General features: G+C 50.2%; 2 protein-coding genes and 1 long non-coding RNA gene across 3 annotated transcripts in view; 2 read left to right on the top strand and 1 right to left on the bottom strand.

Moving 5' to 3' along the window:
* Positions 1-3920: 3920 nt before the first annotated feature.
* Positions 3921-5801, top strand: LOC128815727 (uncharacterized). The gene is made up of 2 exons (XR_008439710.1): positions 3921-4075; positions 4489-5801. It is a non-coding gene; the product is annotated as an uncharacterized LOC128815727 (long non-coding RNA).
* Positions 5802-9082: 3281 nt separating this feature from the next.
* FNDC11 (fibronectin type III domain containing 11) lies at positions 9083-12322 on the top strand. The gene is made up of 2 exons (XM_053992673.1): positions 9083-9261; positions 11284-12322. Exon 2 carries the CDS (start codon positions 11302-11304, stop codon positions 12268-12270), a length of 969 nt encoding a protein of 322 aa, XP_053848648.1. The 5' UTR covers positions 9083-9261; positions 11284-11301; the 3' UTR covers positions 12271-12322.
* A 438-nt stretch (positions 12323-12760) lies between these two features.
* The window catches only part of HELZ2 (helicase with zinc finger 2), a 30258-nt gene continuing 17010 nt past the window's right edge, over positions 12761-26008 (bottom strand). The window contains exons 9-20 of the mRNA XM_053992654.1: positions 22438-25948; positions 21523-21608; positions 21020-21151; positions 20619-20786; positions 20259-20400; positions 19665-19781; positions 19053-19245; positions 18132-18266; positions 17692-17910; positions 17265-17421; positions 16592-16759; positions 12761-16118 (exon numbers count right to left, since the gene is read on the bottom strand). Coding sequence (XP_053848629.1) covers positions 15994-16118; positions 16592-16759; positions 17265-17421; positions 17692-17910; positions 18132-18266; positions 19053-19245; positions 19665-19781; positions 20259-20400; positions 20619-20786; positions 21020-21151; positions 21523-21608; positions 22438-25948 — 5153 coding nt within the window. The 3' untranslated portion in view covers positions 12761-15993. The remainder of the gene's footprint in view (positions 16119-16591; positions 16760-17264; positions 17422-17691; positions 17911-18131; positions 18267-19052; positions 19246-19664; positions 19782-20258; positions 20401-20618; positions 20787-21019; positions 21152-21522; positions 21609-22437; positions 25949-26008) is intronic.

A 26008-nucleotide genomic window follows, 5' to 3' on the forward strand; every position in this document is an offset into this window, starting at 1 on the left:
GTCCATGGGGAGGAAAGCAGAGGTGGCTGTAGCCTAGAGGGGTTAGATTAGCTCCCCTATATCCCCTTGCTGCTGTGTTTGAGGTTCAGCAGTGCTAGTGACAGATAAGAGTTACCCCTGTGGTCTTCCTTTACTCCTCAGGACCCAGCTCCTTCACATATCACAGGCTCCCAGAGCCTTTCTGGAGCAATAAGATGTAAAACAAGCGTTCCCATCGTCGTGGAAATCCTCCGTTGTGTGCAGTGTCTGTCTCCTCCGTATGCAGTACGAGTCTGGGTTTAAGCCTGCCAAGCATCACAGGGGAGCTGCTGCAGAGCACAAACTGGGGTTTGTTTCCCTGGGCTTTCTGCAGGTCAGGAGAACAGGGAAACACGCTGCTGCTTTCCTTCCTTACCTCAGGCCTGTGCTGCCCAAGCCTCACACTACAGCTGCCTGGGGCAAGGGTGCTCCTGGTCCCCTTTTTGGCAATGCTGGCATGGGATGGGGTGAACAGAGCTCAGTGCTCCACTCCTCACAGCCCCCATCCCATCAGCCAGGGCAGCATTGGGAAAGCAGAGCCCCCATTTCCTTTGCACTGGGGGCAGCCAATGCTTGTGCCACTGGTGTGGGAGGAGTTGTGCCAGTGGCTCCTGGGCTCCTCAGCTGGTTACAGGTGCATCCAGTGTGTGGGCCCTCCATGTCCAGAAGCATTTTGCACTTCAGGGCAGGGTGTCTGGTGGGTGTAGCTGGAAGGGAAGTGCAGGGAGCTGCTCTCTTCCAGCTGTGATCTGCCAGATCATTTCTCTGCAGTCTGCCCAAATGCTTTTAGCCCTGAGGGTGTCTAGGCTGCTGGAAGAGCTCACAGGGGCCACACGTGAGTGCCTGGTGTCCCCAGCCTGGCGCCTGTTCCCAGCAACTGCCCAGGCCAGCATGGACCTTCAGCTCACTCACCCAGCAGAAAACAGCAGCTTTGCAGGGTGAGCTTCACTACCACACCAGAGGGGTTCTGGGTGATCCCCAGGATGGGGGGCTGATTGCTGCCCCAGCCCTGCTGAGGGCTCTCCCCACTCCCCACAGCTCCTGTTCTGAGCTAGCAAGAGCAGAAGGCTTAAACCCAGACTCCAAACTAAAGATAATAATAGTAAATGAGTCTGTATTTTTTTTTTTTTTTTTTTTTTTTTGCACAGAAGCTGGTTATCTAGGACCTATGTGTGAACAACTTTATATAAATATTTTTTGTACTTGGTTTCCTTGGGTTGGTATGAAAAGTTCTATTTAAGTTTTTTGAACACTGTGGATCCCCTGATGTGTATGAATGGCAGAGGCTTTGTAAATTAAGGGACGTTTGTGTGAATAAAGCTATTTGATGGGGTTGAAAAGCCACACACAACTTGAAACATGAATTCTGTGTGTTTGTCCTTTGCTGTGCTGGCAGCAGTGGGGTTGAAAGGGTGTCCCTGGCAGCAATGGGCAGACCAAGGCCCTAAAGCAGCTCTGGCTCCATCCTGGAGGGCAGGTCCAGCTAAATCTGAGCTGGAACTGGGCTAGCTGGACTGACCTCGGGGCTTAGGGCACTGAACCAAGGCACTCTGGCCAGTGCCAACCAGAACATGGCTCCCTGGTTCACTTGTGGCCTTTTATCCTTGCCCTGGATTAGGATTAGCCCCATTCTTTATGCAGACACCAAGTAGGACATTGTGATTAGCGGGACAGGCAAGCTTGCCCTCTGCCCATACAGAAACACCTCCCTATCCTGCCCCTTCCTCCTCATCTGGCCACAAGCTGGCAACTCCATGGTTCAGGTGCCAGAAAGGACCAGCAGCCCCTCACCCAGCTGGCTGCCCACTCTGGAGGTGCCTGCAAACCCCACAAGGAAAATGCCCAGCAGAACTGCCACTTGAGTAGCCACAATCAGTTTCTACCTTTGCACAGATCCTCTGCCCCAAATCCCAGGTGACCAAGCTGGTCACAGCAGCTGGGAGCCTCCAGTGCCACAATTGCTATCCACGATGAGAAAAGCATCACGAGGCTGAGCCGCATCCTGCAGCCACGAGTTTTCCTGTGGGTGATGTCCACGGGAGTCCAGCAGCCTGGGGCCACCCCGAGCCGCCGTGGGACACAGGATGTCCCGGCACCCGCCAGCCCTTGCGTAACGGCCCCGCAGCCTCGCACGACCCGCGGCAGCCGCAGCGCCCGCGCCGGGACGTGCAGGGCAGCCAGTCCTCCCCTGCGGCAGCCCCAGCGCCGCCGGCCGCGTGGCCGTGGGCTCCCCCCGCACGGCCGTCAGCATTGTGCTCCTTAATCGCTGCCGACAGGCACCTAAAATGGATGTTTTCAGCCCAGTGGGGCCGCAGGGAGGCTGGTCGACCACAGCCGGAGCGATGCCGAGGGGCCAGATGGGCCCCGCTCGCTGGCTGGCAAGGGGGCCCCAAGCTGTGTTTCCTCCTATTTCCTGCTGGGTTATCTCGGGCATTGACTGCTCAGCACCCACTGTGAGGGGCAGCCTGGGGTGCTCAGACATTCCCCCCCCGCAGTCCTGCCCAGAGCATCCCGCCTGCAGGCAGGGAAGGGGCTGCATTGGCTCCAGTCACACTGGCCCCCAGTGTGGGACGAGCCCCAGGACTGTCCCTGTCATGGTGACAAGTGCAGCTGCAGAGACCCGCTGTGCTACACTGCTGCTCCCCACCAAATACAGTCACCCCCAAAACCTCTGTCACAAATGCTGCGGTACTTCCAAGAACACTTCTGCTCTTGTGACTTCCCCCTGGTTTAAGCTACACCAGTGACAAGGATCATGTTGCCTCCAGGCTCATGGCATCTCGCTCGTCTCTGACCAGACACAAAATGTGCTCCATGAGCCCAAGGCCCCTGACTCCCAGCTCAACCCTTGCAAATGGGATGAAACTGAACCCCAGCATGAGCTTGGAGTTGGAGCCTGGCTCACCTCTCACGTGTGCTGCAGGTGAGGAGCTGGTAAGGGCAGGTGACCACACATCACAGCAGAAAAGCACCATTAATGAGGAAGTTGATGTCAGTCACCAGGAGAGATGTTTCACTTTGGATTTGCTCTCTGGAGACCTGCCATTTCATATGCAAAGAGGTTTGCTGAACTCCACAAAGGTGCTTCAAGCATTTGACAGCTGACAGAATCCCCCAGGAGCCACCAGCCCCGTGCTCCTCAGGGACCAGGAGTGGGGCACGTGCTGGGGAGGAACTGCACGTGGCAAAGGCCACTGCCAGGCAGCAGGGCCAGGGTGGGAAAGGCAAGGACAGCCCTGGAAGCCACTATGGCCATGAGGCCAGTCACAGTCCTGAGTGCCAGCACCAACCTCACCTGGAGGGATTAAACTTCAGAGTAGATGTGAGGTGCTGCTGCAGCCATGGCTTTGCTCTCCCTCTCTCTGCTTGCACACAGGAACATTTTCAAGAACCTCCTCTCCACAGAAGCTGTGTTTTACAGCTGAAGCACTAAGTCATTCATCACAAAACATAAATCCAGATTTCTTTTAAGATCTCCTGAGCTCTCCAAGCAGCAGCCACTTCAGCAGCCCTCACTGGGCCAGAGCGACACCAGCTGCTGCTTGAGCTGGTGGGAGGAAAGCAAGGTCCATTGTATCGGCACAGGACATTCATTTGCCTCATCCCCACATTGATGAATTGCTCCACTTGCCCGTGTCAGGCTCCAGCACAGCAGAGGATGAACAGCTAAAGCTGCACTAAGCCCACACACTCCATTGAGCCGGGAGATGACTCAGAGGAGGCTCTCGGTGCGGGCGGAGGTGACAATGAACACAAGGGACAAAAGCTGAGTGAGCAGGGACTATTCTCTCCCCACTGACCCACTGTGAGGCAGAAGCATGGACCCTCCTCACCCTCTGTTCCCCTGTTCAATGGCAGGACAGTCACGAGGGTCCTCAGACAGCCCAGCCCCAGTGCTCTGCCACACAGCAGACAAGGCCGTGGATGGCACCAAGCTTAAATACATTTCATCCCATTGCACACAATAACCCAGCAGCTCACCAGCTCAGACAGGAGCAGTGCAGCCCCCCATGTGCATGAATGGCTGTAGCCCCATCCCTCCTTCTGCAGAACCCAGGTAGCCCTGCCCAGGGAACCCTGGGGATGGAGCAGGGGGAGCAGCATCGCCCAAACCACCTCCTAATTCCACCCAAGGCTTCAAAAAATGTAATTTTTGCCTGCAATCTGTCTCAAATGCATTGTGCAGTCTGCCCACCCCACGCACACCCCACCTGCCTCTCCCCACAGTAGGAACTGCACGTGGCAGCAGCAGCAGCTTCACTCAGAGCCACTTCGGGTCAGTCTCAGTTCCGTGAACAAAAGCTGCTTCCCCAGCTCGTTTCCTTACAGAGCTGATGGCCTGTGCCCCTCTGGGGACCCAGAAATTGCTGGGAGGCAGCAAGGGAGGGAATTAAGAACTATTTCCTCTTCCAGAGATAAGATCTCTAAACAAGCTTCTCAGCCAAGAACTTTAATTTTTTTTTTTTACAGGTTTTGCAACGGAATCTTATTCTCCAGAATTGCATCCGCCTCCAACCCCACTTAGAGCTGCCAAAGCCTGCACTTCCCCCGGGACCAGCCTGCAAGTGGCAGAGATGGATGGGATGACATGGGCATGACTTCACCCTTCTGTCCTGCTGCTGGAGCCAGGGGCTGTCAGGATTCCCAGAGGGAGCCCCCCTGTTCTGGCCCTGTGCTGCAGCCCCTCCAGCCCACCTGGATCAACCCCCCAGACCAGAGCCATGGCGTGCCACAGCCCCTGCCCCAGCCTCGGGGCTGGATGAGACCCCGGGGAGAGCATCCCTGTGAGCAGCAAGACAACATCAAAGCCCAACATCAGCTCCAGGCTCTGACTCTGCTCCCTCCGCACAGATCCAGCCCCACAGTCACTCCTGTTAACCCAGGAAGGGCCAGTGTCTGTGGTCATGTGAAAGGTGCTCGTGCCCCCCCTGAAATGCTTTCTGGGAATCAGTGGGGGCACTAAACTGGTTGTGCAGAGTTCACCTCCCCTTCTCCACAAACCCAAGCAGGTAATTATCTCTCTGTGAGCTTCAATCCCTCCTTGAGGCACAGACGTGCCCCAGTCCTGGCCCTTCACACAGACAAGTGTTTCTCAAACCACTGTAGCATTCAAGAAATAAAAGCCCCTGCCTTGCTCTTGCCCTGGCAGTTTGCAGTCCCCCTTGCTTGTAGGCTGTTGTGGGATCAAACGCTTCAGGCTGATTTATCCACGGGAGATGGAAGCGCAGACAGATGGGAGGGAGCGCAAACCCAGGCGGGCGATAAATCACAGCAGGGCAGCTCTGCCTGCTCTGCGGCTGTGCCGGCCAGCCCCGAGCTGTGTCCATGTCCCATTCCCTGGGGAGGGCAGACTCCAGCTCCCCAGGCGTGCTGCACCCCGGCATTATCCCGGCTGTGCTCCCCGCCAGGCACAGCCCCGAGCAGTGACCAGGGGACAAAGCTGCAGGCTCAGCAAGCTTCCCACTTCCCGTCTTTGCTCTCCCACATCCAAGGAAATGTGATCCCCTTGGGAAGTTTCCTGGAAAAAGTGGAAACACACTCGCTGCTGGGATGAGGCTGACAGCAAGGGATGTCTCGTGGGATCCGGGACAGGACAACCTGCCTTGAACTTACGCTCAAGGACGTCTGTCTTGCAAAGCTCAGCACAGCACAAAGAGATCCGAACGAGCTTTTGATGAGCTTCCAGCAAGATAAAGGAGCTCCCCTGACCCCGCTCCATCTCCCTGAGCGAGATCATCAATAAACCAGCGCCGCTGCAGCCTGCGGCTCAGACGGGCTCTCGACTCTCATGTCCACACGTGCTTAAATTAATGTCACCGCTGAAGAAAGGAGGGGGTGTCCACCCCAGGGGTCCCCTTTGGTGCCAAGATTTGTCCGGGCTGTCCATCCATCAGCAGGGGAGGAAAGCAGAGCCTAGGAGGCAACTGCTCCTGAGGAAATACGGGGCTCTCAGCCCTGCGTGATCGAGAGGCTCAGAGCAGAGAAGATCTTTGTCCCAAACCAGTCTCCAAAACCCCAAATTTATTGACCTGCTCTATGCAAACAGCCACTACAAACTCTGGCACGTCCAGGCTTTGGGGCTCCCTCCTCGGGTGCCATTAGTGGGTGTAATGAGGTGGAGATAATTGCTGCCTCAGGGACACAATTAACTCTTTCCTGCCCTGGTCCAGCTGGGGCTTTTGCATCCCACAAGAGCAATTCCCTCTCTCTTTCCCCCGGGTTCCTTAGAAAACTTCAATTCCTCTTCCTTCTCAAAGTGAGCCTCTGAATCAGAGTCTGACGAACGCCACGAGTTCACTGATGTGTGGCTGTGATTTAGAGTTGGAATATATTTGGAATGTATAATTTATTTCAGGTATCTGAGGCACCAGTGAAACTGGGAGCAAGCAGTGAGTAAATCAGTCATACCCTTGTGATGATGGGGGCTGGAGTCTTTATGTTGCTCTGAAAATCCTGCTTCCACACAGCCAGGTGAATATCATGAAGGATGGGTACTATTTGAGGCTGCAGGGATAACTCAGGTACCCTGGAGGAGGTGATGTTGGGAGATTTAAAGACAGTGCTGCCATTGGGACACAACCTCTAGCAGAAAGGTCAGTGTCAGCCCTCTGTCCTGGGACAGGGATCACATTGAACCAGGTGCTACCCAAAGAGCTGCTCCAAACCTGGCACCCACCTCCACCTGCCAGGTACCACCTGGAAACAGCAGAAGAGGAACCAGGCACAAATTCCACCCTCCTCCCTGCCTCTCTGGTTGTTGCCTTTACAGCAAATCTCTTTTTCAGAAATGCAGATGTGAAATATGAAGACAAAAATTGCCAGCGACTTTTAATTTGGGTTCTGCCATTTTTTCTGTTCCAGCTATTGATTTTCCATAAAGATTAATCCTTGCTCCCAACCTTCTCTGACAGGCACTATCTGGATGTTTTGCTTACCCTGAGTGTGGAAATATATGTTTTATTAAGTGTCAGAACTCACTAATGAGAAGAAGGAGGAAAATCAATTGTCTGCTTATATCTTGATCTCAGACAGGACTAACAAGTTCTTTATTTTGATGCTGTGGACAAGACAGGCAGAGTGACAAACAGTGAAAGTGGTTATCAGCTCTGTCACAGAGACAGCTCAGCTGATGAGGGGGGCAAAGGGTTACATGGTGTTGGAGGCTTCAGACACATTTGTATGTGTATTAATTCAAAGAGATTCATAGAATGCTATAAAATCCTATAGTTGAATTGATGATCCCTGTTGCAAATGGATGGAAAACACTAAAATTTCAGCTGTAGACTCTAAGCACGTTTATTCTCCCATCCCTAAAGCCAAGAAAACAGCTTGGCCAGCAGCTCAGGGTAGGGGCAGCCAAAGGGATTCCATTTTTCCACGCTAAAGTTGGGATTCAGGTTACTATTTATGGCAATAGAAGTACAAGCAAGCTCAGTGCAAGTCTCTGCACAACTCCATCCATAAAGCCCATTTCAAACATGCACCGTACTGTGCTCAGATGGAACAAGATGAGCATTAAGGCCCCTTCCAGACCAAGCCATCCTATGATTCCACAACTGGGCATCTGGCACAGGGCCCAACTGGAACAGGAGTCAGGGCAAGCTGGACCTCCACAGGACTCTTCTCATACCCTCAGACACCAAGGCTGATTGCAAGGGACAGCTCCATTTCCCAGCACACTCAGTCCAAACAACAGGATCGAGACCCATGACATGAGCACGAACATTCATTTCCCACAGAAACTTTGTGTAATTATCAAATACTAATCTCTGCTGGCCCTCCTCCCCAACCAAGGCTACCAACCTGCTTTCACTCATATTTGTTATCTCCTTTGTCTGTCAGAGGATCACACCTGACAGTTGTATAGTTAATCTCTTGGCAGCTGTGAAATGAAATGGTAAGCTTTGGCTGCCTTGAGAAGATGCATTGATTTCTTAAAATGACACATCGCCTCCTCCCTTGATGTTCAAGCAGGAGCCCAGGGCTGGCATTATGAATCCTGCCTGTCATTCAATTAAAAAAGCTTAGCAGGGATGCTCCAGCTGAGCACACCAGACAGCATTAAGGCTAAGCCCTGACCCAAAGATTCAATAGCAGGGAGTATGAAGGCACCTGCAGCCCCAGAGGCTTGACCAGTTTGCTGATGAGTTCACCAGTTGTGGCATGGAGCTTGCCACCTTGAACCAGACAAGCCACTCTCTTCTCCACAGCAACACAGCTGCCTGGGCAGCCAGGTCCCAAGGAAAGCAGAGCAGAAAAATCCCTTCCTTCCCAGAAGGAAGTTCGCTGCACTTAATGGAGCATTTTATATCCTATTTCAACACAGCTCTTTCCTAAGGACTATGTGTTTAACAAAACTCTTGACACTGTGAAACAGCCTCAGTCTCTGTAGAGAGTGAAGCACTGATGTCTGGCCTCAGGTGGACTTTGCAAGATTCCTCCCCAAAAAGCCCCTATTTGCAGCAATGCCATAAAGCCCAGAGAGCTTTATATGAGATTTAGATGGGATAGTAGGAATAAAGTCTTCCCTGTGAGGGTGGGGAGGCCCTGGCACAGGTTGCCCAGAGAAGCCGCAGCTGCTCCGTCCCTGGAAGTGTCCAGGTTGGAGCAACCTGGGATAGTGGAAGGTGTCCCTGCCCACGGCAGGGGGTGGAACAAGGTGACCTTCCAGCCCAAGCCATTTTGTGAGCCTACGTTTTCATGGTTCCATCATGCTACATGCCACCTTCCCTGGTTCCACCACCCCATTGTGATGCAGCGGCGGGCACCGAGCGCCGCGGTGCCGCCCCGTGTCACCGCCGTGTCACCGCTCCGCAGGCGCCGCAGACGCGTCTGGTGGTACGGGCAGAGCAGGCCCGCTCTCCCCACGACGCCCGGTGTCACCGAGCCTGAGGCCTCCGAAGGTCCGAGGGATGGGACAAAAGCAGCTGGGAAGAAGATTAGTGGGATTTACTGCCATCGCCACCCACGGCTGGGGCGTGGAACGGGATGAGCTTCAAGGTCTTTCCAGCCCAAACGAGTCTGTGAATTACGGAGGGGAGGGTATGAACGATTCCAGGGGCTGTCCCGGTTCGGCCGCAGCTCCCCAGGCCGAGGGGTCGCCGTGGCAACGGCCGCGTCCCGCGGGGCCGGGCCGGGCCGGGCCGCGGGTGGATCCGGCCGGGCCGCGCCGGGACCGGAGCACCTGGACACAGCTCCCGGGGTGTGAATAGCACCTGGACACAGCTCCCGGGGTGTGACAAGGTGACAAAGTGGCCCCTGGGTGCCCCTGCGACCTCTCCAAACCCCGGCCTGTGTGAGCACAGAGCCTCCTGGGGTGAGGCAGCTCCTCCCGGCTGCAAACAGAGCAGCAGTGCAGGGAATACAGCCAGCCCTCCCTGGCAGGAGGAAAAAAAAAAAAAAAAAAGGATGTAAAAACATGGGAATAAGCAAGGGAAAATAAGCACAATGACAGCTCGGTCTGTGGGCAAACACATTGCTCGGCAGAGCCAAATCCCTCCAAGAGTGGGGAATGTCACCTGGCACATGTGCTGGTCCTGCTGCTTCGTACATGATGCTGGGAGCTGGCACTGCTTTGGTTTAGGTTGGGTTTTTTTTTGTGGAAAGAAAAAAGTGAAAAGGAAATACAGCTTGTTTTTCTTCAGTTGACAGCTCTCTTGGAAGATAAAGTTGCAAATGAATGACTTACTATAAACTGTGGTGCAGCTCAGGGCCAGACAGCTGAAAGGTTTACAAATGCTTGGAATTCCTATGAGGAAGTGTTATTAGCTCTGTTATGAATTTAGGGAAAATGAGGCCAAGAAAAATGGCTTTGTTAAGTAGATCTCACCATCTAGCTTCTACAGGGCATGTAAGAATTAAGACATCCCAATTAGATCTTAATTTCAGAATACTGTATTTATTTTGTTTTCAAATCAAGTGTATTCAGCTTGTGAAAGCCACCTAAATATCCATCTGGGTTTTCATTACAGTATCACTGACAACAGGGACACAGGCATTTATTTAGCTAATTGCTGTTTGTGGTACATAAGCTGTGTGAGCCACAGGCACTTCAGCTAAAGCACAACACAGAAACACCTTCCACCTTGGCAAAGGTGGCACCATCAGCCAGGGCACATCTTTGCCAGTAAATGAAGTATAAAATCATCCCAGAATGGTTTGAGTTGGAAAGGACCTTGAAGCTCATTTCATTCCAATGCCTTGCCCTGGGCAGGGACACCTTCCACTAGACCAGGTTGCTCCAAGCCCCGTCCAACCTGACCTTGAGCACTTCCAGGGGCAGTCACAGCTTCTCTGGGCAGTCTGTGCCAATGCTTCATCATCCTCACAAGTAAGAATTTCTTCCCAATATCCAATCTAACCCTGCCCTCTGTCAGTTTGAGGCCTTTCCCCCTTGTCCTGTCACTCCAGACCCTTGTAAACAGCTAAGATTAAGCCAGCAGAAGTCGAGCTGCAAGAACCACTGCCAAAATGCCCCCACAGCAAACACAGCAAAGTTACCTGTTTACAGGTGCTTTACATGTGTGTCATCCTCTTGCTGTACACTGCAGAAAATCCAAGTAGACCTCATGGTCTGAGATGATTCAAACTAAACCCAAAGATAGGGAAAGCAGCACATCACAGAAAACACTGTCAGGTTATGACTGTCAATCCACTGGTGAAGGTAGAAGCACAAGGAAAACGCTGTCATTCCTCTTGGAAGCTGTCGTGCAGTGGCACTCAGTGGATTGTGTTGTTCTGCCTGCTGCATTCCAGCTCGTGTGGGTGGGGGCAGAGGGTTAATTTGAATCCCCGATGTGATTATGTAGCTGTAGGAACTGGCTGAGAAGATGGGCCTCAAACCTCAACAGCCTGGCAGATTACAAAGAGAGAAAAATAGGCATCTCCAGAGAGGCAGAAGAATGGAAGGAAATTGCTTACAGGAGTACAAAGGCAGCTAATTAGAATGAAACAAGATAATAAGATAGGGAGAAATTTTGGTAGAGTGTATCAGAGAATAGCTCCTGTCAGTGAATCTATTAAGCAGAGGCAGAACCTCTGAAGGGTGAGTAGAGGGAGACCAGTTGGAACACATATAAGTAAAGGATACAAAACATTAGACACCAGACAAGTATAAAGGAGAATTCCTCTGGAACTACATCTAGTCTGACAATTCTTTATAAGCTAAGCTTTAATTAAGAGAGAAGAGTCACAGCCATGATTGTACTCCCTCACAGCTGCTTTTCCTTTGGTTCTTAATGTCATTGTTGTTGCTTTCCTACACAGCACCCAAGCTTTGGGAACATGGCTAAGGTTTTGCATGAGACTGAAACCACTTTGGACAGTACCCCACCCAGAGAAGAACAGGACGACAATGTCACCATGAAGCAGTACCTGAGAAACAAAAACCTTGTTCTGGATTTTCTGCGCTCTGACCTGAACCCCCACCACCTCCAGTACCACTGGAACAAAGTTCATCTTCTGAAGAAGTGTTACTTTTACTTGAAGTTTGAGCCCAGACACGTATGTGTGAGAGACCAGAACAATATGATGATTTTTGCTGACATCTTGCAAATAGCAAACCCCTGCCAACTCCAGAAGATCAAGAAGATGGGAAAAAAACAGACTGAAATCCAGCTGGCACTTTTAACTGAGCTGTTGGAACAGCTGGAACGAGGTCGGGAGGAGCTGAGCCATTACGTACAGATCTGTGACGTAGAAGCTTTCCTTTCCCAGTGGGACTTGAATATAAAGAGAGTGCTCAAGCTCTCCATGCTTTTCAATAAGCTCATTTCCTTGGAAGAGCCAAGGAGGCTCCATGTCAAGCACAGTTTGGTGTCACAGATACATCTTGGAAGTGCCCTACACCCTCCCATTACTTTTTCTCTCTATACGAAGAAGCCGCCGATTTTTGATCGGATAGAGTCGTTCGCATGCCAGACCTGGGCCCAGCTCAAGTGGTTCAGTGAAAGTCAAGAGTCACACCTTGAACGATGGCAGCTGGAGATCAAGCTGGTGACAGATGACAGTCAGACAGAACCAGGATACCGTCAGACCCAGGAAGTCATCTCCAACCCGTGTGTAATCAACCACCTGCTGCCTGGCAGGTTGTATGAGTTCACAGTGAGGAGATCCTACACTCACACGCTCGTCTACTCACAGTGGCACGACTGCATTATATTGAAGACAAAAACTCACCCTGCTGAAGACGCCAAGGAAGCCCCCAACTGCAGCCTGATGAGGCGGTTCACAAGACCGACTCCCTCAGTTTAATGGTTTAATGAAAAAGATGAATAAGAGTAATTAAAACTAAATTGTTTAAACAGTTTGCTTTAAATCAAACTCGTTCTGTTTTCAACAGCAATTATACAGGTGCCTTCCCAAAATCTCTCCAGGTTAGCAGTAATCCATTTGAAATTTCTCACAAAAAATAGCATCTTTAGGCAGCATTTGGGACTCAACAGTTTTGTCCCACTGCCAGAGGCAATGGTGGGAGCAGCCAGAACCAGAAAATCTTGAAGGACACCTCTGAAGCAGAGCACAAGAGACAGAAGCATCTCTACCATCCAGTGCTTTCCGTCCACTGAAGGATGTTCAGTGTCAGCTTCCTCCAATGATGTTTTGGGTTTGTATTGTCCTTCTTCCAAAATACCAGAACTGAATTCTTAAGCTCTTCAAATCACCCACCCAGCCTTATGTCCATGACTGGTTACTCTCACCCTCTACACCCTGTGCCATACAGCATGACTTCATCCCTCCATAGTGCATGAAAAGATCACTTTAATAAAAAAAAACCCACCAACCAAAACCCAACAATAAATAATCCCCAAGCCTCCCAACAAACAGGGAAAGGTAATACATCAATATGTAAAAAATTATTTTCTGCCAAAAACCTGCAGTTAATGTTAATTTTCTTTTTTACCATTTGGTTCAGTCCAAACAGAGCTGTCCCCACACAGATTTTAGTCAAACCATCACATAAACAGACCTTTCAGTAATAAAATTTATTATTTAAATAAATTCAAATAATTTTTACAATTATGGCTTAAATATCAAAAAAGGAATGTTGAGATTCATTCTTATGAACAGTCAAAGCAGATAAAAATATTGGTATCCAAAAGGTCATTTGAGGTTTGCTGCGAGTCACAGACATAGAAAAGATAAAAACCTGCCCCATTTCAAGTTCCTTAATTCAGACTTCATGACACTTGACATTTCATTTCTATTTTTAAAAATCCCACCGATTTATTGCAGTAAATTGATTGTCCTACACAGATCTGTCCAAATCCTCAAAAACAGTCCAGCCTGCCTGATGCTGGGCTCACTACTGGCTGCCTGCACAGGTTCCCCTTGTTCAATTTGTGCTCAAGCTCGTGCTGAGGAAATTAAGTTAATGCTGTTGGATGAACTGGCATTTGTGTCCTGCAGCCATGTGCTTTTGTCTTTGACTGTGGAGAACACAGAGCCTGTGACTGGACAGATGCCCTGGGCACCATGCTGCCAGGGTGTTCCTATTAGGATTACCAAAAGTTTGGTATTTTAAGAATATTGCTCAAACATAAAATTCTTCAAAAAGTAAATTCAAAACTCTGCATGCAAATGAAACCAGGCTAATTTGAATTTTTTTTCCTCTATTGATTTCTATGATTCACTCCATGGGCATAAGGACAAGAACATGATACTCAGCTGTCACTACAGTCTATAAGAAGTTTAATTGCACTTTCTGCTATCCCTGACAATTGCATGACCAGCTCTCCAGGAACCTGCTGACAGCACCAGCAGCCCAAGGGCCCAGCCTGGCTGTAACTGCTGCTTGGGTGCATTTCCTAATCACCAGTTATAAAATACATCCTCAGAGGAAAAAAAAAAAAACATACATATATGTTGTCTTGCAACACAGAGGTTACCAAGCAAAACATTTCATTCTACCTCCATGGAGTAGAAATAAACACCTTTTTCCCCACTAAGGACAAAGGGAGTTGCTTTATGAGGGCTCCCTCTTGGCCAAACCCCCTCCAAGTGCACTGACTAAGCCACTACATCAAGGGAGAGGCTCCTTGTTTGTGTTACATGTATGAAATAACCAGCACAAAACCCAGGGGAGAAACTTTTCACTTACAGGAGATAATGAAAATGAGACCTACTGGTTCTAAAGGAATCAAGGTGGCTTTGTTAAATGAAGCTGGTACCGTGCTAAAGTACTTATCACAACAATTCCAGCATTTATTGCAAATCTCCATAGCCTCTTGTAGCTAGATGATTTCATTTCAATAGTCCAAAGAATGATCCACAGACAATCTTATTTTGGAATTGCAATAATATTTGCTAATCAGGCTGGTGCAGGATCTTTTAAGATCCCATGCAGGATGACTTCAAAGAGGAACAATGAATTTTACACCTTACTAGCTTTTATCAAGCATCTTTAGAACCAGCAGGAGATACTTCCTATGGGTTTTTATCCTTCACAGAATTGCCAGCCATATGCCACTTTTATGCTTCAGCAGGACAAGAGCAAGCCTGGGTGGTCTTTGGCATACAGCTCAAACCCCCCAAAGAGAGACTGCAGGAAGGTAGCTTAAACTAGGAAGAGAAGAACAAAACCTCTCCATAGGTTCTGGAGGCAAGTCTAACACAGAGTCATGAGAAGAAACACACCTTTAAAGTGAGACTTGTACAGACACAATGCTTTCCTATTGCCATTCCTCCACATGGGAAAGAGCCACACTGGATTGGACAAAATTCCTCCTGCCATAGTGCTGTGACATCACAGGGATCCACACCACAAGGAAAACTTGTGTGATTGCATCTCAGCTCCATCCCACATGAACACCTAAGGACAGCCAAGCATGTGGTTTGGGGAGAGCCGAGGCAGGCACTTCATACATTCAGAATTGAAATGAGATAAAAGACACCCTCCCTCAAAACTGTCATGCTTCCAAAAGCAGCTCCATGATTTTCAGAGGGCACCATTCACCACAATACATCTCTACCAGCCACATGTCACTGGGTGAAAGCAGCCTCTCTGGTGAACCACAGCTTCCAGCTCACAGCAGTTTGGCTACAGAAAATATAAAAATACATTATACACATACACTCCTTCACTGCTCTTAAAAACTCAGGCCATAAGGCTGTGAAACAAATTCACAGAGTTAAAAGTTAATAAATTAAAAGCAGCTTTAAAAAAAGTGGGGTAGGAAAGGGAGAGGGGATCAACAGGAGATTTCAAATAAAATTCTGAACAGTTTAAAATGGGCTGACAAATCCCAACGTTTCCTAGTAGGAGAGGTCCCCGCTTTTTGTTGCCTTTTTGCTGGTGAGGACAACCTCCTTCATACAAAGAACACATAAATCTATTTACAAAATCACCTTGGCCTTGCCACTGTGATATTTACACGCTCAGAGAACATCATTTTGGCTAGACAAAGAGTGGTGCATGCATCTCTCCTTGCTTTCCTCCTTCACTTAAGAAAAAAAAAAAAAGTAAAAAGTGAGAAGTCTTAAAAATATCCTGTCCTTGGATTTAAAATGAGAGGCAGTACTCAGAAGCTTTGGTCCTCCATGGCAAACAGCATCTTGCTGCGCTGCTCCACTGCGTGCAGTCGTTCCACCCCGATGAACAGACTGAGCATTTGATCCCCAAAGTGCAACCCTGACAGCTGGAGTAAATATTTGGTCCCCCCAAACTGCAGCTGCAGTAGGATGAGGATTCTGCTGAGCAACTTACAGTTACAAAAATAGTATAATCATCAGTAAAGTCACATGCCCATCATCTATCTCCAATGCCTTTTTGGTTTGCTAGAATTGAAAGTTCCTGCCCAAGATTGCACTGATTAAAAACACCTCAAGATGCTGAAGCAGACGCTGAAGCTGAGTTGTCACAGTGCAGGAAGCTCCCAGATCCCCCGCTGCATTTGGCTCCGTAGGTCATTGAATAATGGAAAGATTTGGTCCTTCCCAAGGCACACATAATGCAGTTCAGGCAGAGAGGGCCCATCCTCACCGGGAGCGGGCTGGGGTCCTCCGGACACGGATCTCCTGGGCTGCAGTGCAGCTGTTGTGGCGGTAGTAGTGCTGGACCAGTCTCTTCCACAAAGGGTTGCACTCCAGGAGGTACCGGTTCCCTGTGGGCAGCAGGATGGGGACAGCAGGTTAGTGGCTAGAAGAGGCTTGGCTGGTACCATTTTTGTCTATAACCTCTAGCTAAGCGGGCTGGGTCACTTGCAGGGACATATCTGTGAAATCTCAGCTCCCTTTTCCATGCTGTCATATCTGTGAGCAGCTTCCCTACACATCACAGCCTACACCAGTGTGATTAGGAGCAAAATGAGCAGGCAGATTTTTGTTAGGACAGAGTTCTAGCATGAAAGCAACAGAAACAACATGGTTCAAAACAAAGGCTGAGAAAAACTAACTATACTTGCTGTATTCAAGCTATGAATGATCCCTGCTTTGCCCAGATTCCCCAGTTTCAAAACCCCAGACTAAAGGGCAGAAGAATAAACCAGGATCACTGGTTGTACTAGTTTGGATCACCATCCCTTTATCCGAGAATCCCATTCCCCTGAAGGCTTATGCATGGTCCACAGATACCAACCTATGATGCAGAGTCCTTCCTGAGCTCGTGTGATGCCAACATTGACCTGGTTTGGGTCAGTAATAAACCCCAGGTATTTCTTCTGCCAGCTCTTTGTGGGCCTCCTGTCGATCTCAGACCGGGGGCAGGAGCGTACAGTTGACAGGATCACATATTTCCATTCACTTCCTAGAAAGTGGAAACAAACCAGATTTTCTTAGAAGGAAGCATCTGGCCATTTCTCTACCCCACAGGACACTCATTTCTCTACTGCCACCCTCTGGGTTTCTCCAGCTTTGGAGGCCTTTGGACTCCTGGTCATTGCTTTCCAAAGAGAACAAAAGTCTTCTGGCAGTTCTCTAACACCCTTTTCAGATACAGAAGCACAAAATCACAGAATAGTTTTGTTTGGAAGGGACATTCTGTGTTCCAACTTCCCTGACATGGGCAGGGAACCTTTCACTAGAAATCTTCCACTAGAGATCCTTCACCTTCCTGCCTTCAGCAGCCTCACCCTGCCCAAGCACTCCAGAGGCTTCCAAAGGATTTATTATAATCACAAATCACCCAGAAATCTGGTCTTCCATGGCTGAAATGACCCTGGGGTAGGGCTTGCTCGAAGACTGTATCTGTGAGCAGCTCCTCAGGAAGGCAGGAGGGGACAGACCCAACCCTCCCCCTCCTGTCCCCTCACCTTGACTCTTCATGATGGTGCAGACGGTCACCCCGCGGATGCCCTCCCTCTGCAGGCTCTTGTTGATCTCGGACACCTGGGCGCTGTAGGGGCTCAGGATGGCGATGCTGTCCGGCCGGATGGTGCCATCTAGTGTCAGCTGCTTGGCTATCCTCACCTGGAGAGACCGGCGTCCTGCTCACCTGGGAGCGGGGCTGGAGGGAAGAGCCCCCCAGCACCCCTCCCCAGGCCAGCGATGGCGCCTGCCTCACGATCACCTTGTCCTGCACCTGCCTCTGCCCAGGGGCGTCCTGGTGTGCTCCAGACCCGGGAGGCACTAAGCAGACACTGCTGATCTTTATATCTTTATATCTTTATCATCCCTCCACAATTCCAGCGCAACGCCCTCCCTTCTGCATCCCCAGCAATTCCCCAGGCCCCTGCTCACCGCCTGTGCCACTTCCTCCAGGTTAGCTTTGGAGTTCTCGTTTCCTTCCTCAGTAGAAATCATGAGGGAGTGCTCCTTCCCTTCCACATGCCCAAAGATGATGGGGCAGCAGTTGTTATCTCTGTGGTGGAGCACGCTGGATTTCCGAACAAGCTGAGGACATGTTCTCAGCCGCCTTTCATAGAACTCCTGGGATGGGAACTCACAAATACTCTTGTGCTGGCAGAGAAAAGGGAGGAAACAAAACCCAATGAACTTCTCAGCCTGCAGCATCTTTCTGGGCAGGCTTCAGCATAATGACCAGAGCTGGAGCTGGCACTGGCATATTCCTAGATATAATCCTGTGTCTAGGAAGGGGAGGCACTAGTGGAGACTATCTGATGCTTAAGGCAACCTCGGTTTTCTGTGATGGAGAGAAGACAAGCCACTGGAGGGCTCACCATGCGGTACTGCGTGTCCAGCATCCACGCCTGCTCCTGGTAGCGCTCAAAGAGAGACGTCTCCATGCCAAGAGTCTTGCAGACATCATTGTTAACCACCGGCCGCAGCTGCTTGTGATCCCCCAGCAAAACAACCTGGAAGGAAGAGCAGACACCTCAGCTGCGAGGTGGTGGCACTGCAAAGGCCATCAGCTCTTTGAAAGGTTATTTGCACATTTGATGCCACTTATTTATGTTACACTTAGAGCAACCTCAGCCAAAGACCACATTGGACATGACATAAAGATCCTGTCCTAGATAATGTTTCCATCTGATGGGAGGAACACAAAGAACCATAGAATTCTAGAGTCACAGAATAGTTTGGGTTGGAAGGAACCTTAAAGCTCATCTTGTTCCACCCCCTGCCACAGGCAGTGACTCGTTCCACTATCCCAGGTTGCCCCAAGTCCCGTCCAACCTGGCCTTGAACATTTCCAAGGATGGGGCAGCCACAACTTCTCTGGGCAACCTGTTCCAGTGCCTCACCATCCTCACAGGGAAGAATTTTTTCCTAATAGCCAATGTAACTTTGTCCTCTGTCAGTGTGAAGCCATTCCTCCTTGTCCTGTCACTCCATGCCCCTGTCCAAGGTCACTCTCCATTGTTCTTGGAGCCCCTTTAGGCACTGTAAGGGGCTCTAAGGTCTCCCTGGACCCCTCTCTTCTCCAGGCTCAACAGCCCTAACTGTGTCTGTGCTTCTTGTCATGTTAATACTTTGTACCTGAGCCAGAATACTTTTTCGGTGGCAGCAATACCCACCCCATAAAGAAGCACAAACCTTAAAATCCTAACAGATCTTGTAAGAGCTCCATGGTAAGGGATGGAAAAGGTTTGAAAGCCCTGAGCAGCTGTCTCAGAGACACATCTTTGGCAGGGACATACCTTATCAGCACGCTGGTGGCAGACCAAGGGGATGAGGGTCTCGGGCTCTGTGGACATGGCACACTCGTCGATGATTATCTGCTTGACATTGAGGTGCTCCAGGGCGCTGGCAGACGAGACAGAGCAGGTGCACAGGATGACATCGTGACACGCCAGCTGATACGAACGACCTTGTGTCAACCAACCTTTGTACCTTTGTACAGAAAACACCAAGTTACGCATAAGGGAAACACCTCCAGATTTCTCACATGAGAAACAGGCAGAGGCTGTGCTTTCCCAAATGATTATGGCTTCACCTCCCTCCCCAGGATGAGCTGGTGCTCCCAGAAAAGGGCTTTGGATGGACACTGTAGGAAATGTACTTTGTCCTGAACTCAGCAGGGCAGGGGGTCCAGGTGAAGGATTCAAGGGTCACACAGGCAGAATAGGAATTTTGGTCCAGATGGACAACAGCACCAGTGCAAAAGTAATTCTGAGGCTCTGTGGTGTACCTGTAACCTCAAGCTCATCACTTTTTATCATTATTCTGAACACACAGTTTATTAATCTGTGCTTCAGAGGTGGCACACAGCCAAAGTCAGCCATGTCTCACCAGGGTCTCTTCCTACTCACTCCTTTATTTCTTCTTCTGTGATCTCCTCTCCGTTCCTCACCCGAGCGTCAAAGTGACAGATCTTCTGCCAGAAGGGGCTGGGTGCCCGCCGGATGCGATGGTGCAGGATTATTTCACTGAATAAAGAGTCAGTATATAAATATTTTCCTTCAACACTGAGACCTCAGTAATTTCTTCTACAGTGAAGCAGACCACACCACCTGCCTCCATGGAGAAACCCCATTAGCTAAAAAACTCACAGCCAAACTTTCCCATCTTTGTAGACCAAATAATTCAACCTTGAGGACATAAAATACAACCGCTTCCCTTTAGCAGCTGCAAGCAGGAATGAAGTCAGAGACATTCAGGGCTCTTCCAAAAGGAGATGAAAACATCTAGGGACTTTTCAAACACCTGGATTTCCTGACTAGCTGCCACATTAGAGTGTACACATTCACTTGAAAAAATTCACTATAAATTAATTAGAAAGCAGGTTAATAGTGCTGCTCTGCAGTGGTGGAATGAAACTATTTGCTCTGGTTTGTTCAGTGTCACTGATGCAGAAGCCACCTCTCCCCAGCACCCTAGAAGCCTGCAGGGCCATGTCGTCCTACCTGAGCTCACGTTTTGGCTTTGCATCCCGTAGGGATTTACGGGAGATGTTCCGGTTGCTCCCCGGGTATGGGAATTCCATCGTCTCAATGGCCTCCCCATAAACCCTCAGTGGTTTCAGCGTCTTCATCTTCATCAGCATCTCTGGAGAAGGAGGGCAGGTCTGCTCAGACAGCACCAGGCACTGGTGGTGCTCAGGCCTGTCTCTCCCTGTCCCTCACTCATCATCCCATCTCCACTGGTCCTCGCCCTGCAGTGCAGGGTCTTCTGTAAGGACCAGCTCCACTTTTGGCCCCTTCACACCACATGTTCTCCCTCCCACCAGTGCAAGCCACTTCAAGGGCTTAAAAGATGATAGTTACCAGCAACAACATCAACAGACTTGTTGGATGGGCCACAGTACAAGATGCACTTTCTCTTCTTGTCCTTTTCATCATCCAAGCATGGTGTTTTGTCCTTCTCAACACTATTCTCATTCAGTGTATGGAACCAGTAGACGATGTGAGTTCCAACAACGGTCTTCCCTGTGCCTAGAAAAAAAAGGAATATGCTGAGAACATTTTAACACTCATGCTCTGGATCTGCATCCAGCTGATCAGCCACAAAATAAAATCAAGAATGGAGGGGACTGCCTTGCACAGCTGTGGGTGATGCCAACCCATGCTCCCTTCTCCTGGCTCACCAAGGGTCCTATGGAAAGCAACAGTTCACCTCTCACCTGCCATTCATACCACAGCAGGTGTGTTCTGCTGCCCCCCCTTACCTGGTGGGCCTTGGATGAGCATGAAGGATTTTTTTAGAGCATCCAGAACAGCCTGGTTCTGACTCTTGTTAAGTTTCCAGTTGCTGCCAGGGATATCAAAGGATTTTTGCTGCAGTAATCTGGATGTTGTCACTGTTACAGCAAAGAGACAAGAAAACAAATTTAAAGAAGGTTACTGAGGGCAGCACAGAAGTGATTCAGCAAGAGGGTGCAGCAGGTACCTGGTGGTCCATTACAAGACCACCAAGAAATAATCCTTGTCCCATGCCAAGATACTTTGCCCATGAACCATCTCTGTGAGTCCTGGGGATGACAATTTCAGCTGTGCCAGCCACCAGCAGGGCATCCCAAATGACATAGCAGCTCCTCTCATCCCCTTGTCAGGGGAACCTCCTGGTGTGGGAGCATCACCCCTATGGCAAGGGCCCACAGAATCTGCCAGGGCACCTGCCTGGCTAGAGGCAAGTAACCACGAGGTAAGAAAGGTTAATATTTGCACTTACATTTTTGAGGAGGTTCGTGGCCAAGGGCGATGCTTTGAGCAAGGTCAGAGGCATACTTGAGCTTCCAAAGTGCTTTTTCTTTCCGTCTGACAGACAAGGAAAAATAGGAATGAATGGAATGCAGCATAAAATAGCAAAAGTTGTAATACAGCTTTGCTTAACTGCCTTACTTATTCTTTCTCTCTGCTTTGTTGTTGCATCAGCTCCTTCCATAAAGAACTTAAACCACAAATAACTTATTCTGTGCCTCTGCATCGAGGACAATTTCTCAACTGAAGACTGAAGAGCTGAGCCTGCAAAGATGTTGAGAGCAAGCAACACAATTCCTTTCCCAAGTCTATTTTGTTATGGCCCACACCATTTTACTGGATTAGCTTCCAATGTTTCCTAAAATTCATGATGCAAAAGGAAGCATGTTCTGCTCTGAGAATGCTACAGCACTGGGGGTGCATAGCAGCCTCTGCTGTGTACGAGGAAGGGCAAACTAGTCATCAGCTCTGATTTTAAAAGAGCAAAACTTGCTTTGCAGCAACAACAAAGGGGAATGATTTGGAAATCAGGGAAACTCTTCCACTGAGCAAATCTCACTCCAGGGCTTCACTTGGCCTTTTAAAACACATATTGCAGCAACCCAGTAACATAAGAAGCAGGTGCTCAGGGAAATTTCACTACCTTCCCTTATCTCCCCATTCTCAGGGACAACCAGAAGAGCATAAGACCCTCTGGAGAACAGACATGAGGAGTGCTGCCACCCCCTCCAAAGACCCACAGCCCAACAGTATGACTAGTCAGAGCAAGGATAAGGGCAGGTTTTTCAGGGGACCAGCCACAGCAGTGAGGAAAACCCCTGGGGGTGCAGCAGAGGGGTCCTGTGGGAAGCCATGTTAACCAGAGCACACTGCTGAGCCCACTTACATGTCTGGCAGCATCTTTGGAATGAGCTCCACCGTGAACCTCGCAGAAGTCTGTGAGATCTCCACGGGGATGGTCTCCATAGACATATAGTGGATGTAAAAATTCATAGTCTGATGACCAGACCTGTCCGACTTCTTGTCATCGTTGAACTCCTCCGTGACCCCATGAGCCACCCAGGTGTAGGTATCGGGATCAACCACAAGTTTGTTTTCTGATTTGCTGTTGCCAAGCAAAGACAAGTTCTGGAGGCCATGGCTAAGGCATTCCTCATCACTCTGAGGGTTCTTGGGAAGCTTCAGCCCACCTAAACGAATGCACAGATAACAGTGGAAGAAATCCACTTCAATGGAGCAGTCCTCCAACCACTTCTTGTTCAGCACAAAGCTCCCTTGCAGCTGTCCTTTGCTTGTCCTTTGCTTTGCCCACTTTATTTTAATATCACGGAGGACAATTGAGTCATTCTCGGCCACGGCACATGACGCAGACTCCATGGCACTCATGGGCACCCACACCTTGTTGTACTCCGTTGTGTTCTTGTACCTGTCCTTGGACTGCAGCGTGGCATAGGCCGAGAAGCAGTCGATTGGCTTCTCCATGTGCTGCAGGCAGACATCAAACCCCGGTGTCACACACCACAGCTGCACAAAGGGCACCAGGAAGCCGCGGCTGACGTCGGTGGTGAGCTGGAACCACAGCGCGTCACCGGCGTTCAGCTCCAGGGACAGCTCCATGTAGTGGGAGCAGGAGCTTTTCCGCACCCAGCCTATGTTCCGGTGGTACAGCTCCTTGCTCTGCTGCAGCAGGGACGCGGCCCTGTCAAACTCCTCGTTCCTGATGGCCGTCAGCACCTCTTGCCACGTCTGGGTGCGGAAGAGGGTGACACTCTTGTCACAGAGGGGTCCTTCCCGCAGGCTCTGCTCCTTTGTCTCTGCAGAATACATCCTCCTCTTCCAGGTCAGCCTGATGCTGCTCCGCTGCTGGATGAACACAGGCTGCTCTATCAGCTGAAGGGACCTGTAGCTAATTCTCTGCGGATCCGGAAGACTCTCGTTGTTCAGGGGAAACAGGGCTTTAAAAAACCTGCTCATCTCTTCAATATCCACCACAAAGGCAATCTTCTGCAGGACTTGGTCCTTCAGCTGGCTGGCCATCTGCAGGGAGTGGGCTCTCTTCTCATACGTCATCGCCTGGCTATTCTTCCTGTTGAAGTCGTGACAGAGAAACTCAATGTCATCTGCAGAATAGATGAGGGGCTTCTTGCAGAGCACAGAATGAAGGTGCCGCTGCACCACGACATCCACGTACCGGCGGATGGGAGAGGAGGCCCAGGTGTAGGAGTCAACGTGCAGGGAGTAATGGCCTGCCTTCGACTGGACAGTGGAGTTGGAGCGACAGAAGTAGGAGCGGCTGAGCAGTCTCCTGAACTCCAGGGCCACGGGAGCCAGCTTTGGGTGGATGTCATCAGTGACAACGAGGTCGAGCATCTTCTGGAAGTCACGGGCATTAGCAGCTGACTGTAGGTGCTCCCAGATGGGGCCCAGAAGACTGAATTCCACATTTTTAGGGGACTCTTGACCAGGAGGCATTTCTCCAAGGTGATGCAAGAGATGAATGGACAAAGGAATGAGGTGGCTGTACTTGTTTCTCATGTGTGACAGCTGTCCAAGACTTGGCTCACACTGACACCGGAGAGGAGTGATGTTTCTGGTCACCTCCTGGTTGGTGAGGAACTCGGCCACGAAACTATTGAACATGATCATTAACTCTTCTATCATCTGATGGGACCCCCTGTTACCTGGGGAACTTTCCTCATCCAGCCGTTCATAGAAACAGTCTTCCTGCAGCCGAAACTTCCGATGGATCCTGGAGAAATGATAAGCCACAGCTATGCAGTCCTCCAGGGTATCAAAACGAAGGGCCTTTGCTGTTCCCCTGTAGCAGTTCTTAATGCAGAGTTCTGCCTCTTCGTAGGACAGCTGCCTGTCCGAGCGGATCACAGAGATAGTGAAGATTCCCTTTAACATCTGATCAGTCTCCTTCTCTACAGTGACAAACAAGGAGATCACCCGTCGATCTTTCTGTGGGAGGAGGCTGCAGATATCTTGGCTGATTTTGGGTGGGAACATGCACAGAGGCTCCTGCTTGGGAGCATAGAAGGTGACACCCCGCTTCTTTGCTTCCAGGTCCAAGGCACTGCCTTTGGGAATTATGCCAGCCACATCTGCAATGTGGATCCCAATCTCATAGTGACGCCCAAGATCTCTAACGCTGATGGCATCGTCCAAATCCCTGGCACCTTGGGGGTCAATAGTGAAGGTCATATAATTCCGACAGTCCTTCCGAGTTTCCTTGGTGAGGTTTATGTTGCTGTTGGAGGTGTATTTGGCTGACTCTCTGGTGACAGCAGCTGGATATTTTTTCTCCAAACCGTACTCCAAGGCGAGGATCTTTAAGCCTTCTTCCAAAGTCAATGCTGCCTGCAGGATCTCTGTTACTATCCCCAAAGGGTAGTAAAAGCCTTCCCGCCAGGAGATGACCTGGACACAGAAGAACTGGCACTTCCTTGTCTCCTGGCTGATCTTCTCACAGCTGACCACTCTGTACTTCCCATTGACAAACTTGCGGATGGGAATGACATTGGGTTTCTCCTTCAGCCCCGGGACGAATATTTTGGTGACAGTGGGATCGATGGGTATCATCACCCGGGGATCAAACTCATCCATCATGCAGATGAAGGTCGGTTCTCTCTCGGCACGCTTCAGGATGCCCACCACCCTCCCCTGTGGGTGGTGGCTGCTGCTGTCACCTCTGCTGTTCTCCAAGATTTCCACTAGCACCTCATCCCCAGTGAAGGCTGTCCCACAGTTAACTCTGCCTTTGATCTGGATATTCATGGCAGGGGAGTCATTGAGGGTGAAGGCAGAAGCTCTGTCAAACCCCTCTTTGACCAGCTCACACCTCTTGTACATTTGGGGGTGCATATGCAGGTACTGCTGCATCATCTGAGAAGAGAAGCTGACATACTCCCACTTGTCTTTCCACTGGTTTGAAGCCTCAGCCTTCACATTCAGCAGCCCTTCGTCAGACACTGTCACCAGCATGTTCTTGCTTTCATCTAAGAGCTCCTGGAGGATGGGATCATCGGGATTCATGCTCTCACCCTCAGAGCTCAAGGAGTCTGTGTCGCTGTCCTCCTTGTCCCCCTCCAGGCTCCTGCTCCAGCTCTCCTTGTCACACGCAGCCTGTTTGATCTGAGCCATTGTCAGGCTCTCCGGGAAGATGCTCCCCTTGTCGATGCACTGCTGGATGAACCGTTTCCACACCTTGCTGCACTGGCCATGGGAGCACAAGGCCACGGCGTCCCCCACCACAACCACCAGTGACTGAGCCCGGGTCATGATGGTGTTGAGCACTCTGGCCTCGTTGAAGAACTCAAGGTGGTGGGAGGCTGAGACGCGCAGGCTCTCACTGGTGTGGACTGTGCTGATGATTATGACCCGAAACTCACGCCCTGCACCAGAGGGGACAAGGGAAAAAATCACTCATGAGAACCCAGCAGGGAAGACTGTGC

This window comes from Vidua macroura, chromosome 17 (assembly GCF_024509145.1).
Source record: "Vidua macroura isolate BioBank_ID:100142 chromosome 17, ASM2450914v1, whole genome shotgun sequence".
Taxonomy (NCBI): Eukaryota; Metazoa; Chordata; class Aves; order Passeriformes; family Viduidae; genus Vidua; species Vidua macroura.

Bases quoted from the DNA above. Each gene is read 5' to 3' on its own strand.
- FNDC11 (XM_053992673.1), top strand. From the start codon at position 11,302: ATGGCTAAGGTTTTGCATGAGACTGAAACCACTTTGGACAGTACCCCA.